Source organism: Phocoena sinus, chromosome 4 (assembly GCF_008692025.1).
Source record: "Phocoena sinus isolate mPhoSin1 chromosome 4, mPhoSin1.pri, whole genome shotgun sequence".
In the NCBI taxonomy this organism is placed as follows: Eukaryota; Metazoa; Chordata; class Mammalia; order Artiodactyla; family Phocoenidae; genus Phocoena; species Phocoena sinus.
In genome coordinates this window covers 74,671,667-74,688,636 of record NC_045766.1, presented here as the reverse complement: position 1 = coordinate 74,688,636, position 16,970 = coordinate 74,671,667, and the positions used below count along the sequence as shown (strand labels likewise).

General features: G+C 43.0%; 1 protein-coding gene across 9 annotated transcripts in view; it reads left to right on the top strand.

The window, feature by feature from the left end:
• Window positions 1–16,970, top strand: part of LOC116752734 (kalirin) — a 531,375-nt gene that overhangs the window by 432,619 nt on the left and 81,786 nt on the right. For all 9 annotated transcript variants that reach the window (XM_032629477.1, XM_032629484.1, XM_032629482.1 and 6 more), the window contains exon 33: window positions 2,383–2,485. In XM_032629477.1, coding sequence (XP_032485368.1) covers window positions 2,383–2,485 — 103 coding nt within the window. The remainder of the gene's footprint in view (window positions 1–2,382; window positions 2,486–16,970) is intronic.

Sequence of the window (16,970 nt, the reverse complement as noted above, 5' to 3'; positions counted from 1 at the left end):
GGGCCCTTCTGAGTCTGAGTTTTCCTAAGACCAGTGATGACTGCTTAAGTATTTCTTTCTCATGTCTCCATGTTACAGTCACCTACAATGACTCTTTTGGAGGGCACTTCAAGAGAAAGCATATAAAAGCTTCATACCAGTTTTGGAAAAGAAAAAACAAAACAAAAACAGAGTTATGGAGGTGATGGATGTTGGTGATAACAGGCTGTCCTCTCCTCTCCTATTCATGAATGGATTAAATTCAGGAGATTTTAGTTGACCCTTGGGTGCCAACCAGGCTACACAGGCTTGGGAGCCACCAAGGGAGGTGGTAGCCAAAAGGAGGGTGTGGCTAAGGTAGAGAGAGATTCCTCCAGGAGGCAGGAGCCCCAAGACCAGCATGACCAGGATAAGGTCCCCTCTTGTGCTGAAGGAACAATTATGACTGTGTTAGGGAGGGGTTATTTTGATTTCAGTTACCTTTGTCCAGAGTCCAGGTAAGGGGCAGACTTAGTTTAGCACTAGAGACAGACCCTGCTGTAGGAAGCCTCTACTTCAGTAAAGAAGAGAGAATGGAAACAGTTATAAGGAATTGAAGGTCCAGGACCATAATGGGAAGGATATTCAGGTGAGCTTATCTAGGGTTACTCTGCAAAAAAAACCCCTTTTTCCTATAGTAGGAGAGTTTGAGCATCTCTAGAACATGGGATGGACATATCTTGGAAATGCCTCACACCTTTTCTTGGTCATTGTCCTGTGATGAGAGGGGGAGAAACCTTGGCAGTCTCTGCAGAGAAGAGCCAGGTATTGTGTTATTTCATTAGCTTGGCTCCCTGCAGATGGGGACAGAGTTTACAGAGGAGTGGACTGGCTTGGGTAATGCAACCGACGCTCCTGGATGGACTCCCCACATCCCCCAGAACTGGCCTCATCTGGTGTGGACCAGAAGGGCCTGCAATGGGCCAGAATAGTGGGAAGCAGCACTACAGCCAGCTCTCAATTGTCTACAAATGGTGGGGAGCACTGGTCCAGATATCTGAAACAACAGATGATCTGAAACTCCTTTATTTTTGGTTTTGAAATACATCACATAATTTCTTTCTACAGCAGATCTTCCTTCCTATGAATCTGTGGCTTATATTATTAAAATAAATTGGCATTTCCCAAGCCCACAAATGGTGGTGAGAGAACAATTGACTTAGAAGTGTTCTGGGTGGGAGAAAACACTTTTTATGACTAGCAGACCCAGTGTATGTACATTGGCATCCCATGTATGCCCACATGCACATGCATGTCCACACACACTCACACTCCAGATTGTAGTTATTTAGACTCTGAGCTTCGGTATATGGGATATGTTGCCCACGTGGTAACACTGTCAGGCACTGAGTTCCCATTTCCCCTAAGGCTATACTTCTCCATAAGCAGTATCAGGGGTGTGACTTTCACAAAGACCTCCATAGCAAGAGCTGTCACTTCCTGGGCTGGTTTATCCAACCCCTGGCCCACATCTCCAGTTTTTCCTGACACAGACTCTTCAGCCTTCACTAGTTCCCAGGCATCTAATCCCCGTTGGCCAGAGCTTTGGGTTCAGTGTAGGATTGGGACCCAGTTCTAAAGCTGGAGAGTTGAGGGAGCATGTGAATGGGACAGCAGTGTGGTCCCAGACACTCAGGAGCACAGCTGGCTCAAAAGCTGCTGCAGAATCTGTGACCGTCCTCTTATCTTTGAGAAGATGCCTTGGTCTTCTGTGTTAATAAGAAATCATCATAAATAAGCATGAGATCACCAAGACCCACCAAAATGAAGGCAATAAACTCCTCCAGACCCAGAAGTTGAGGGTCTGACCTTCCCAAGGATAATCTCCCCCAGAGAAGATGTCCCACCCCATTTTCTTGAGCAAAAGAAACACAGGTCAAAAAGATATCTTCTCAGTTCTCTTCTCTTTATAAGCCAGCTATAAGCCACCCCCACCCTGTTACATCATATACAGAAAATCTGTTTGAATACCCTGAACTCTGGGACTGTTGCAGATGACCCAGGCAGCTGGAGAGAAGCCTAGGTTCTAAGCAGGACATACTTCTTCCTACTGCCTTTTATAGACCCATTCTTGTGAAAATAAGTAAGTAGCTGCCCACTCTGCACCGTGGGCCCGAGGAGTTATGGAGAGGAGTCATTTGTGTTCAGTTATCAACATAGTGATTATGTATTTGCTAAGTGCAAGAAGTGACATCATTGAAAATTACATGGGACTGCTTCCTTTCATGGGATAATTTTAGACACATCCCTGCTGGAAAGCGCTAAGGCTCTGCTCCGCCAGCCCAGCTGGAAACCCTTGTGTGCTCTAAGCCCACAGTCGCTCCCCCCACCCCCACCCCTGTTGCTTTTCTCTTCTTCCTGCAGGGATGGAGTAGAGGATGTTGACAGCCAGGGGGATGGGAGCAGCCAGCCAGACACCATCTCCATTGCCTCTAGGACCTCTCAGAACACAGTGGACAGTGACAAGGTAGGACAGTGCCCCAACCTTCCTTCCCCCAAGACTTCTTGTTGGCTTAACCACCCCTGGAGAGTTAACCCCTAGAGGAATTTCTCCCATGGTGGAGCCTGACCTCAGGAGCCAGTGGTCTCTTTGTGCCGGCCAAAGGGGAAGGAGCAGGGCTGGAGGAGGTATGTCACAGCATGGAGATCTTGTCTGAGGGGCAGAAGACTGAGGTGGCCAGCCAGACCTCTCACGTCATGAGAGCTTAGCAGAACTGGCGAGGGTGAAGAGTGAGTCTGGATTTCCTCTCCTTCTGAGATGCCTCACCGGCGCTGCCTGGGCTGCTCTGCCTTCTGGGAGGCTGGAACTCAGGGAGCTGAGGCTGGGATAGTTTCCAGAGACCTAAATTTAGACCAAGATCAGTGATTTGGGAAATGGCCACAGAGATGCTGGTTGGAAGGGGCCTCCTGTCCGAAGGGGCTCCGGTGGAAATGATGCCCTCCTCTGGCCAGAGTATTGGGGCTCAGTTCCTGAGGGGCAGAGGACCAGGAAGTGGTATTTGAAGCGGCGTGGAGGGATGCAGTTGTCTCAGGAGAAAACCTGGTCACTTGCTTGCTTACATTTTGGAGCAAGTAAGCAAAAGTTAGGAGCTCTGATGGGGAGCCAAAGAAAGGAGAACGTAGCAAAGACTCAGCGCATTTGCTCAAGCTAGCGGAGGAATTCAGCGGTCTGAATGTGCAGCAGGGACGGGGAAGGTTCTGTCTCTGACCCTACTCTCATTTGCTTACCTCAGGGTCGGAAGAGTTTGAGATGATCGTTTTCTGAATACTAGGGATTGTATTAATAAAGGTATGGGTTTACAAGGACCATTTGGCCCTAGTTTCTAGACCTAGTATTTTGGCCTTAGTCCTTCAGCCTCAGGCAACAGGCTGTGTCCTCGCTTCATTTTAGTTTTCTAAGTTAGGGGCATTTTAAAAAGATAATCTGCATTCATTAGGATTTTTCCTAATTTTTTTCTTACTGGGAAGGAAAAAAAAAAAAGACTATGCCCCCCAAACCTCCTAAGATCATGGTGCTAAATCATACTCTAGACTAGTGTGCAAGGACTTGCAAGGTAATTAATTCTGTTTGACGTCCTGCCTTCAAGTTTCTAAGCCACTTTTGACTATCAGAGTGGATGGAAAATTGTTTTTTTTCTACTTGTAAAACATACAAAGGAAACTATTTCTGTACTTTCCTTTCTCCTCTGATCCGTTGTTTAGAACTATAACCCAGAGTATCCTATGAATGAAAGTGTTTATTTTTAAACAGTCAGTGGGCGGTAAGTGAAGTGCATGTTTCCCATGTTCAGACATAGCAGCCTATTAATTCCATGGTCTGGGGGATGCCTCCCTTCCAGCTGCTGCTTTGTCTTCCCCGCGGCCCTTAAACAGACACCTCTGCCAGAGACGGCTGTCTTAGGAAGCCCTGGCTCCAGCCTTTCCTTGTCCTCTGGCAAGGTGAGTGTGGTTAGAATAGAACGCCTCCGACAGCAGGCACTTCTTTGTTAATGAGGAACCCTGGTACTTACACATTATCCACAAGTAAGGAAACTGACGCCCAGAAAGACTGAGTGACTCGTCTAAGAAAATCCTAGTGGTGAGTGGAAAAGCAAGAACCAGAACCCGGGTCTCCCTGATTCACTGTCATGTTTCTCCCTCACTCTTATTAAAGTCAAAGCTTTGCGCTCCCAGTGCTAAGATGAACTCAGCTGGCCAGACCTTCTGCACATTCCACAAAAACATCAGTCACATGCTCATGAAAAACACCCTCCACATGCCGAGCTCTGTGCTGGATACTGTAGAGACATGTGGATGCTTTGTTGAGTGTGAATCCTTATATGTGTAATTTTCGTTTCATGTATGTCTCTATAGCCAGGCTCTTAAGCCCTGATGAGGGCCGGGGTTGTGTCTGTCTGTTTCATGGCTGTATCCTCAGCACATAACACACATGGATGCTCAGGAAGTACTTGGGGAATGAATGAACAGAGTGGGTAGAGAACTCCGACATGAAGAGGAAGCTAAAACAGGTGGTCTGAAAGCAGCCAAACATACAAATACTGTATTTTTAAATATGCTAAAGAAGCCTAGAAGTTTCCTTACTTGCAAGCAGAAAGCTGCAGGTAATGTTCCCGGCCTGTTGGGAACATTAACCCTTAATTCCCTTCTCAGCATGGGCAGCGGGTTGGGAGATGAAGAAAGATTCTGTGTTCTGACACAAAACCTCGAAAATTGCTTAGAAATAGTCAGATAAAGGGAGGGCCTGCTGTGACCTTGCACTGCAGTTAGAATGTTCTTACTCTTCTGACACTGAGCAGTGAGATCAGGACAGCCAGGTGTTCCCTTGACCTGCCCTGTCCTTCATCAGAGAAACCATTTATTGGTATCTTTGAATTCATAGATGTTATCAACAAAGTTAAATTTCCCCCTATCTATACCCGAAGACCAGGAAACTGGTCTCCATTGGTTTCCAAGTGGTCAGGTGAACAGACTCTGAAGAAGAGGAAGAGCAAATGGGTTGATTCAGGTAGGCTGAGCCTACCTGGGCAAACAGGGTGGCTGTGGGGAGAGGACGGGGCAGAGGCACCTCACAGAGATCAGGGTCATTTTATTGGTGAGTTTCTAGGAAAGGCCCCAGTCTTCCTCTTCTAATCCAGAGGAGTGAGAGTCGTAGCACTGTGGGCTGGGTGGATGGTAAATGTAACCATTAAAGGGCCATGACAGACGACCTCGAGGAGCTGTGGGGCCCCAAGGCCCCTCTGCAATCCCCTTGTGTGTCCTCTGTGCGCTGGGGTGGGGTGGAAGGAGTTTGGACACACCTGGATTCAAATTCCAGCTCTGGCACTCACCCTCTGTGTCACATTGCCTGAGTTACTGCACCTTAATTCCCTAACCTGTAAAACAAATACCCGTCTCACTGAGTCCTTGGGAAGGTTAAGTAAAATATATTTAGTTGGCATCTATTAGACATTCAGTAAAGGTTAACTTTCCATCCTTATTGGAGGGGAAACAGAAATTTAGATACTGTGAATAAGAGTGCACAATTATTAAGCAGACTGAGGATCTTTGGAAGTTCTTGAGTAGAGTTCTGCCCTCTGAGTCCTTGGTTCATTAACTGTCAGTAGGTTTTTTCCTATATTAGACCTAAAGGGATGGAACATCAGTTTACTTGTCTATAATAGGGCAACTTTACTCCTCTTCCCATTTGCTAACCCTTAGAATCTAAGACGTAGCTATTTGTAGTTAGCATTGGCTCGTGGCTTATTTTATTATCCAATGGGTTATGGTCCATTACTGCCAGGTATTCCACTTTAATCCTCAGATTGTATCACCTTTGGCCAGTGGTAACCCCTAAGTCTTTAGATAGTTGAAGACAATTGTCTTTTCTCTTAATCTTCTTTGTTTAGAAGTCCTCAGTTTCTCCAACTATTCCTTGTATTAATGTGTTTTCCGACCCTTCCATATCCTGGTTGCCTTCCTCTGGTTTACTCTAGTGTGTAATGATCTGTATAAAGTGGGGCCTCCAGCATGGTATATAAGTACATCAGGTGTGATCTAACCGATGCAAATTCATCTCCTTGTTCGAGAGCTACTATGCCTGCCCTCCTCCCTAAGAAGGTTCGCCGTGTCTAGGAGGGTGTACAGTGCTGGCTCATAGAATCTCCCTGCCTGTTTTCATGGACTGCCCTTAATTCAGCAGGTGACTTAGTAACCTGAGTGTCAGACTACTTAATATCTATTAGATTTTCTCTTGTTTAGTTCCATCCGTAATCCAGTATGTTTTGAATATAAATTATTCTGTCCAGTATGTCAGCTGCATTTCCCAGCATTATTGGCTAAACATACGTTTTGTGGCTTCATCCAAATTCTGGCTAAAAAGACAAGGTTGAGAACAGAAGACCAGTGCCCGGCCCCTCCTCATTTCCCACCCAGGTTTTGACACTTGGAACCCTCCTTGTCTGAGTCTTCTTTCTAGGAAAGGGAACTCCCCCACTTTTCTCTATAACAGAGAAGCTGGGATTGCTTGTGGTAAATCCTCCCTTGATGAGGAACCAGTCTAATATTATTAATTCTGCGTTAAACGCTGACAAAGCCAACACGGGTGCCTCAGTAAATGGCACAAATAAGCTTTCCCCAAAGTTGCCTTTGCTCATCTCTCAAATGGGTCTGCATAATTAGGTTCTACTTTGCCCCTGTCCCATGTAAAAGTGTCATTTCCCTGAAGGCAAATGGATGTGCTTACTTTGTTCTATAGAGATCTGGGTCTGAGCCCCTTCCTATTCTGTCCAGAATATGCTCACACTACTCTGGGCATCCCACCGTAAAGTCTCTTTTGCTTATACACGTATTAAGTGATGGAGCTTTGCAACCACACTTCAAAGACATCCAGAATTATAGAATTGTAGTCAAGCAAGGCTGAGTTATGAGGTGGCGGTGAAGAAGTGTCTTGTAGTTGAACACGATGGATGTCTGCTGAATAATTACCAGCTAATGGTGCAGAAGCAGCCGTCTGGACAGTGACAGTCCCTGTGCGTGTATAATATTTGCCATTTAGACTAGGCATGCTGGAGATGTTCAATATATGCTTATTGAAGTAAACATTACAAACACCTCCTAGTAGGGATGCTCTTCATCCAAAATACACTATGAATTTCTAGACATGTCCAGACTGGCTGGAGACAGGGAAATTGAGTTGTGAGTGCTATAGTCTCTGCAAAAATTATAAGGGAAAGAACACTGCTGGAACATCCTGGGACTGATTGTGATTTTTAAGGAGGGATTTCAAAAGCAAGCAAATGTGATCTAAGGTACAAGGTGGGCTGATAATGACAATGTGCTGAAGGGGGACGGGAGATGCCTGGAGAAGCCTGGAGATTCTAGGATTTAACTCAGAAGTTTTTAAACTCTCGACTGTCAAATCGATATAATGGGTCATGACCAAAATTTTGTTTTACCGTGTGGGAAGAAACGCTCTAAAGTCAAAGGATTCCTACAAGGTCACTCACTGCAGTAACGTAATGCCTCTAACAAGGGGCAGGGCAGCCTGGCTGCAGAAGCCTTCTGGGAATAGACTTCTAAAGAGCCTCACCTGGTTTATCAGAACCTGGTAATCCTGACACATGCACTCTGGGAGCACAAAGCAGGCCACTAGGTGCAAGGGCTGTAGTCCAAGAGGGTCCAGCCCATGCTTTGGGGAGGTCCCAACCCTTGAGTTGGCCTATGCCATCTCTCTTCATACATGCTCTGTGTTGAAGGCCCACTTACTCCACAGCAGGTGTTGCTCTCCATGCTGAGAGTACAGCAATGAATGAAACAAGGCCCTGCCATCCTTTGGCTTATTGTCTTATAGGGAGGAAAGGTAAATAACCAGAAAGAGAAAGGATGGCATCCCTAGCCTTCTGCTAATAGCATCAGAGATAAAAAGCTTCTGGGTTTTTCTTGTAAGAAAAAGTGGGCTAATGCTGCAATTGGAAGAACTCAAATTAAATGTAAGAAATTAGTTTCCTTGTAAAGATTAGTGTTGATCGGGGGACAGATGACGGAGGGGAAAAAATAGAATCTCTTCATTTAAATGGGCTCATAAATAGAAAAACCTTCCAGAGAATAAGGATGGATATAGAGCTTCTTGGGAGGAAGGAAAGCAAATTGGGTCCCATTCCCTAGAAGCAGAGTCTGAGACCATGATTCCTATGCATGTAGTTTATTAAGGGTGTGCTTTCAGGAAAAGGGGCAAGAAACAGGGGCCAGTGCAGAAGGAGCTAAAGCAAATGTACATGTGGTTTCAGCTGGAGTCTAGCTCAGTCTGATCCCTCCTGGACCTGGAGTGTGAATTGCACCCAGAGTTTGCCCCACCTTCGGGCAAGGGGCCTGGCCTTTTGTGATAGCTGTGAGCTGTTAGCAGCCAACATGCACAAGAGCTGGGGCATGGGAACCACAGCAGGAAAGAGGATCTGAGTGGGCTGCAGAGGCATCTACTGCACAGAGGAAGGGGATGGGTTTACGGACCAGGCATGGATTCAGTCCCTGGTTGTTCACCAGCTGCAGGACCTAGAGTGGGTCATTTAATCATTTCATGCCTCAGTCTCCAAGTCTGTACAGTGAAGGCAATGGTTTCAGCTTCCTGGGATTTTGAAGGACTAGCCAAGATCCTGTGTGAAAGAGGGTGTGAAGCAGAGGAGATGTGCGGTGGGTAGGTTGCTGTCCGGGTGACTATAGGCTACTGGCGTGAGAGAAAATAGACAGCGTGCTCCCTGGAGTTTTAAGGGCCTACAGATCACTGGCTTTCGCCACTAAGGAGGAAAACCAAACATCTGGTAATGTGGAGACTCAGCAGTGTTAGGACTAATAAAAATCCTGTCAGTTCACACGATGTAATATTTTTCACTTAACTAATTAAAAACCATCAAGATGATGCAACACACCAACAGGATATAACTAGTTATAAAGAGAAAAGTGCATTTTTAGCCGTATCCCCAGATATTTTGTGTGTGTATAATATACACAATTTCATGATATATTTGGGTGAATGACCTCTATTTTGTTGCTACTATTTTAGTTATATTAGATTAAATAAAATTATAAAAGAAGACATGCTTTTTAAACTCCCATATCTGTGTTAATATAGAAGAAGGTATAAATAACCCCAAACAATAGCTAATAGATATATTATGAAATATATTATAACATATGATTTGGTATTTGAGAGAAAACAGAGAGACCACTGGTATGTTTTCTGGTTGGAGAAAAACCAGAGTTTTTGTTTTGTTTGTTTGGTTGGTTGGTTTTGTTTTGAATTTACCTTCAGATATATCCAAATAAGACAGTGTAATACAAATCTACTAAAAATGTATCCAAAAGAATTTAATGGACAACTCAGCACATACATAAGGAAGTACTTGACCTTAAAAATATATGTATGAGATAATAAAAAAATAAAGTTATTGATAATCATTTAAAAAAAAAAAATCAAGGTGGGCCCCCCAAGGTTGAATCTCCAGAATGAGATTGTGACAGCGTGTGACATTTAGCCGTGGGGCCTGAGCAGGTGACCCATCTGCTGGAGATCCAGCCTATTAAATGCACTGTGTTAAAAGCTAGAAAAAGAAAACGTGATGCGTCTCCAGGAGAGAGTCCTCAGCACTTCTGTTACTCTGCCCTTTATCTCAGGGCCCTAAAATGTTTCTTAGTGGGAGAGGTTTATGTTGCCTCCCATCTAGGAACAAAGCACTTTCTAATCCTTAAATAAATACCTTTGAAGAATATATAATTGTACTCCTTGTTCCCGGGGTTTGGAGTGGATATATCTGAAACCTAAACTTGGACTTCACAAACTGTAATCTTGAGTCTCTGTCGCACCCCATGCCTAACACTACAGTGGGTTGGAGTTGCTGTATGAATCCCAGGTAGAGGCATTCTGATTTTCTCAAGAACTTGGTAGCCACTCCAAAGTAGGAAAAATGCCATCTCCGCTTTAAAGTTTTAAACTCAAATTATGATTTTTGTTTGTTTGTTTTAGTTTTCTGAATAATCCAAGTTCAGGACTAGGTTTGAAAATAACTTTTTTTCCTGGTGTGGTCCCTTTGTTACTTTGATCCATGGTGGGCGGGAGAGGTGGCAGCAGGGAGCAACAAAAAGCAGAGGTTTCCCGGGTCCTCCTGTCTGTGGCTGCTCTGTCACCTCCCAGAAGCCCAAACCCATCCTCTCCTGAGGAACATTCAACCCAGGACAAATGTGCTGGCTTTTCAGAACGAGTCTTTAAAGTGCAAGGAGTTGAGGTCACCTGTTTTCCTCTAAATGAAAAGTTGCTCAAATAAATGACTAGCTTCCAGCATCACACACAGCCCAACAGTGTGAAAGACACAACTGAGGTTCGCGGGGCAAAATCTCTCATGACAGCATTACTTTACTTAATATTTGACTTACACTTAAGAGCTTGAAAACCTCCCTGGAGAGGCCCACCTTTGACGTTACCCATCAACTGAAAAAGCAAATAAGCTTCATAACCCACAGCAGCTGATGGACAGTTTGCTGCACACGGCAGATCACAGGAAACCTCAGAGCACCGCGCCGCACAAATCTCTTGGTTTCTAGTGGCGGCATTGTGCAAGTATATGTTCCAGAAATAAGGAAATTGCAAAGGGTGACTTGCCAGTAGCTTAGATCTCTGTGTGATAGCTGCAGGCGTGGCCAGAGGCCAGATTTGACTTGGGGTAAGTTTGGAATTTGGAAGCATGGAAGCTCAGGGAAGAATGCAACCTGAGAGGTCCTCTAGCCCTCTCTCCATCCTGTTTAAAGGGAACAAAGTGACTTGCTTAGAGTCACAAAGCCAGTTCATGGCAGACCTCAGACTCAAACCCAAGTCACTCTCCTGCCTGTTCAATGGGATTAAGAACATAGTACTTTTGCGGTAACCCTGATAGTTCAGCTTCCAGAACTTTGTAGCAAAAAGCAAACACAATTGTTACTGGCTTCTTCTCCAGCTGCCTCTACACCATCCCGCCCCAGCCCCAGCAAATCCACAGCAAAGTAAATTACAAAGAGGTTCTGTAGGTCAGTCCAGCATCTCTGGGGCTGGCATGTGGCTAACGGGAAAGATACCTTCCAAGTATTAATGCCTGTCACAGAGTCTTTGATAGCAAGTACTTGTGACTTATATAGTGGCCTTGGTGGGAGTGTGATTCTGCCCTAGAAGAGTCTTCAGACCTCTCAAGGCAAATTCCCGGTCAGGCTCTGAGAGCTGGCAAGAGGCACTGCGGCAAGGCAGCCCAGCACAAATCTGAATTCTGTTTCTAAAAATTTTGGTGGAAGGAGAAAGCAAATCTGAGATCAAGCCAAGATGTGAAAGTGGATTAGCTGGCGACAGTCCAAGGCAAACAAGACCCAAGTGAGTACACTGCCTGCCGGACACACTGGGGAGGAGGGGCCCGAAAAGGGGAGAAGGCACGTCTGGGGAGGGGGGCGGGGGCCAGCTTGGAGGCCGCGGGCAGACAGAGAAGTGGCAGCTCTCAGGGCAAGGGTTTTACTGGAGTATTCTGCACAGACTTCTTGGCATATCACTTATCCCACTTACCCTTGTTTCCTTCTGTGTGAGTTAAAAAGGTCTTTTAGTGAAGAACAAAATGACTGAATCTACCTTCTTAAAGCTACTGGTAAGAGGGAAACAGGTTGTGGGAAATACTCTTCTTAAAAAATTGTGCTCCTGGATGACTAAGAGTGACACCAGGAGTTTTGAAATCTGGAGCAAGCTCTCCTTGTGGGTGCGAAAATTAACTCTTCTAGAAATTTCAAGCAGAAGTGTTGCTAGAAATGAACGTCTAGAGCCAAAGCACTGAGATGAGCATGGATGGGGCGGGTGAAGGTGACTTTGCAGTGGTGGCTCTGCTTTAGCTGAGCTGCCTTCCCCCATGCGTGCTGTGCTGTCAAACATGACATGGTTTCCGTGGCCGTAACACAGGAGTCTTGAGAAAAGCCTGTTTGATAGACAAGTGGATAAATAGTATCCTGTTTCTTTATCTTGACCTTAGGTTGCAAATGCTCGTTTGGGTTTTACCTGCCTGGAGGCTTAGCTTCACTTCCTCACTGCTGATGGCTACTGGCAACCTGTCTGCCATGACTAGTGGGATGTGGTGGACACTGGATGGGGATGGGGAGATCTAAGCATTTGAGGCACTGGGGTGAGATGGTGTGATCCTAGTGCCAGAAAGTAGGGTCTTGTCAAGGAAACCATGTTTGCCTGTCCTCCGTGGTGGCCTTCCACTAGGAACCACAGTGAAGATGGGACTTTGGCTCAGGGGCTCTCCCTGGGTGCCAAGTAGCAAGTGCCCACCAAGGGGAGCAGCCTGCCTCTGCCCGGATAGCTCTTCCTGTTGAGAGAAAACTGCTGGAAGATGCAGACCTGTGCAGACTGACCCATTCCAGGTGTCTACTCCCTAGTTTCAACCAGACCCTTCCCTCTGCTAATCAGCCTTTCCATTCTTCTGCCGCCATGTTCCACATGGGTCTGGCTCTGGTTGTGTTGGAGCAGTCACTGCTTTGTTTCAGAGCTGATAGTCAAGTTTCCAGCTTCCCCATATGTAAGGGCTTAGAGTTGAGTCTTCCAAGTTCAGAATGTTTATCTACTGTCATTATTATTATTATTAATGCTCTAATTGGTTCTGTTTAAAATTGCTGATTGCAGAGACATGTATACATGGATTAGAAGTTCAGGAGAGCTGTTCCTCTAATCTGCATGGCCCCTGCTGATGCTGGCTGTGAGAGGCTTACTGAATGCTCCCATAAGCATTGCTCTCTGCATCATATGCAAGAGCTTATACTCCTCTCTGAACTTCATGATGTACTGAAGGGAAAAAAAAAAAAGAAAAAGAAAAACAGGTTCTGTATTTTTCCGTCTGTCTCCTGTCTCCTGCTAGCTGGTGTCCTTTCAGCTGCAGGAATGGGGTTTAAAAGGTTTCACTTACTCTTTGCTGTTACTCACTTACACATGGATGACAGTCTGACTTAGCGAGCACTAGAGGATATTAAAAATTCATTACCTTTTCTTTGCCTCATAATTTTTTTTTAATTTTTTTTATTTTTTGGCCACACTGCACAGCATGTGGGATCTTAGTTCCCCGACCAGGGATTGAACCCGCACCCCCTGCATCGTAAGTGCGGAGTCAACCACTGGATCGCCAGGGAAGTCCTCTTTTCCTCGTGATTTTAATGTATGCTATCTTTTTATCTCATTGATTAATTTATCAAGCATTTATTGAGCTCCTACTATCTGACAGGTGCTATTCTAAACACAGAGGATAAGACAGTGAACAAAACAGACAAAGCACCTTGGTGGCCTGCTTAGACCTTTCTCTTTTGTGCTGATATGAACCTAAATATGCTCGATTTTGAGGTATTTGGAATGCCTTGCAACTTACTTCTATTTTTTTGTATGTCTCTGTGACTGACACCATTGCAGCTTTTATCTTAAAAGAATTTAGCAATTTGTTTAAAAAGATTACTTGGGAGTTCTTGAAAGTAGTCCCCCAATTTTTAATTTCCTGAATTAAAACCAGAAATCAAACCAGAATGTTAGATTTCCCACCGCTATCATCTTTGAGCTGTAGTTGCAGTCAGCAGATTCCTGATTAGGGAAGGTTACCTTCATGGCAGGTAGACATTCAGATGAGGAGAAAAGATCAGGAAGTATTCACATAGCTCCCAAATATTAAAATTACTTACTCCTCATATAACAGGAATACCAAAGGAAAATTGTTCTTTTAAAAAGTTCTTTTTAAACTGTTATGATGATGATGATGAAGAAGAAGGATGTGAGGGGATGAGGAGTGGGAAATAGTTTGTTAAATGGAGTTACTTCAAATTTTAGAATCTGAAATTTGTACTACAGAGTCTAACTTATCTGATGTCCCTACCCCACTTCACCCCACAACCTCTCAGAACAAGAACAGTCACAATTTTTATGCCTCTTTACATACGGGCTATTAAGAACCTTTATTGTACTTGTGAAAATTTTATTGAAAACTCCCCAAAGAGAAAGGTTTTTAGGATATGTTCTCTACCATTAGATTTAAGACAGTACTTCTAACAGGGACATAGACCAAACCACTAGATCGGTTATGTTATTTACAGGGCAAATAAGTAGGCACTACCATTAACACCTGGTCAAGAAGAAAAATCTGTTAACAGAGAAGAATGAAATTAGCTGGAGGCAAAAATGGAAAATTATTACAAATATTTTGGTACCCTGAATTCATTCTTTTATTCAACAGAATTTTATTGAATGTCCACTGGTGACCAGATACCATGGAGATTCAGGATATAAAAGAACAACCTCTGTCCCTGTCCCAGAGTTTTCTGAGTTCATGCCCCCCAGGGGTCTTAATATGTGATGCCAAATAGGGTGGCTGTATAGGTGTTACTTGTATTTGAGGAAGGAGAGTTGTACTTAGCACTTCCTTTATGCCAGTTGCTGAGCGAGGTATCAGAGAAACTAGGAAGAGGAATGTTAGGTGAGATACATACTTGCCACACATATACTACATTTTGTAACAGAAGTATACCCACTTTGAACAACAAACAGCCTGGGAGCCAGGGAAGGCTTTTTATACCAGAAGTGAAATTTGAGCTTGGCCTTGAAGTTCATCTTCCTTCTCTTTCTCCTCCTTGGTATCAGTTTTGATCCCAGAATAATTATTCTAATCATGGACAGTCTGTAAAAGAGCAATGCTACTGATACATCCGTATCAAAAGAAGTATTTTGTTTTGATGTGGAATTAGGCTTTTTTTTTAATGGCCTGTTAGCTCTGATGATAACTATTCAAAAGTCCCCTTAGAATTTTTACCAAAACTTTCTTATTGTTCCTCATAATAATATAATTAAACCTGTTTTTCCTTAACATATGCACTGAAGATCTTTTAAAAGAACTTTTGAAGCAATAATACATAAACATGATTTAAAATGTGGGTATTTTTCTAGAGATATAATTTTAAAATATAAAAGCTCCTACTTATTTATTCTTTTTCAAAAACGTTTAAATAAGTAATAGCATATGATAAGTCCTGTTTTATACTTTTTTCCTTGTAACAAATCTGGGCAATTTCATAGCAGGACATGTAGAGCTGCATCATTCTTTTTGGTGGCTACACAGTATTCCATACTTAGAGTACCATAATTTATTTAACTAGTCTTCTATTGATGGGTGTATGGGATGTTTCTAATCTTTTACCAGTACAGACAGGTCTGTAATTCTTGTACAGATACAGTTTCTTACACTTGTCGGTCATGAGTATATTAACAGGATAGCTTCCTCGAAGTAGAATATGCATTTTTAAACGTTGATAGACATTGTTAGATCACCCCCTACAGAAGCTGGACCAATCTATACTCTCTCCGGCTGAGTATGAGTGTCAGTTTCCCCGGTCTTGCAGTCTAGTATATCTTCAATATTTTTTGTCTTTTCCAATCTGGTATCAGATACTTTAAAATAATCCTTATTCATTATTTCTCTTGTATATATTTTGTTTCGCTGATAATACCACAACTATATTACTTTCTGAAATATATTTGAAATGTGCAGTATTTAACTTATACTATTACTTAATGAGAGTTATGGGCTTGTCTGATGAATTAGCTGTTATTTATACTCTTATTCCTATGGATGAAGTGCATTCCTAATCAGAAACATCTGGTTTACATTAACCTTTTTAAAAAATTTATTAATGTAAAATATATATGCTGAAAATGCATCAAAAAGTACTAAACATGTGAATGGGTAATTATAAAGTGAACATATATGTAATAACCATGCAGTTCATGAAAGCAGGACATTGCCAGCTTTCCAGAAGCCCCCTGTGTGCCCCTCCCTGGTCACAACCCTGTCTTCTTCCCTAGAGGTAACCATTCTCCTGACATTCATAATACTGTCCTTACTTTTCTTTATTATTTTGCCTCCTATGTATGTGTCCCTAAACAATATAGTTTCAATGTAGCTGTTTTTAAGTTTATATGGCTAGGTCGTACTGTGTGTGTCTCTTCTCTCACTCAACCCTCATTTTTATGGAATTCATCCATGCTGATGTGTGTAGTTTTTCATTCATTTTCGCTGTTGTATAGTATACCATTGTATTAATATAGCACAATTTATTTATCCATTCTGCACGTGGGATGTTTGGGGCTGCTGTGAACAATACTGCTTTGAGTATTCTTCTATATGTATCCTTGTATACATGTACTTGAGCTTCTCTAGGGTGTGAAGGTAGGAGTGAAATTTCTAGGTGGAGAAAAAAAAGGAAATTGCTAGGTAATAGAAGATATATATATATATATATATATATATATATGTCTTCAACTTAACTAGATGGTATAATCTATTTTTCAAAACACGGATACCAGATTTCCACTCCTACCAGCATCTGTGAGATTTTTCTGTTGCACTGCATCCTTGAGTATACTTGATATGCCGGACTTCAAAATTGTTGCGGATCTGATGGGTATGTAGTAATGTCGGCTTATTGTTTTAATTTGCGTTGCCCTAATTACTAATGAGGTTGAAGCCTTTCCATGTCTTCTTGGGCCTTTGGATTTTCTCCTTTACATCCTTGTTCAAGCCTTTGCCTAGTTGTGAGTTGTCTGGTTTTTTCTTATGCATTTTTAGGATTTCTTTATATATTCCAAATATTAGTCCTTTGTTGATTATACACATTGTAAGCATCTGCTATCACTCTGTGGCTAGTCTTTTCACTCTCTTTATTGTGTCTTGAAAAACATCTAATTTGACATTTTGAAGGCAGTACGTTTGTAAGTTAAAGACTTATATGATGGGACATAATGAGACATTTCTTACATTAGTCCTTTAAAATAACAGTTTATCATTTGTTTCTCCACATAATAGTGTACCACCATGGAAACTTTATACATAATGTAGGTTTCTGTCAATCCCTAACTTTACCCCTGTTTTTTTCTTTTTTTAAATATTGATTTA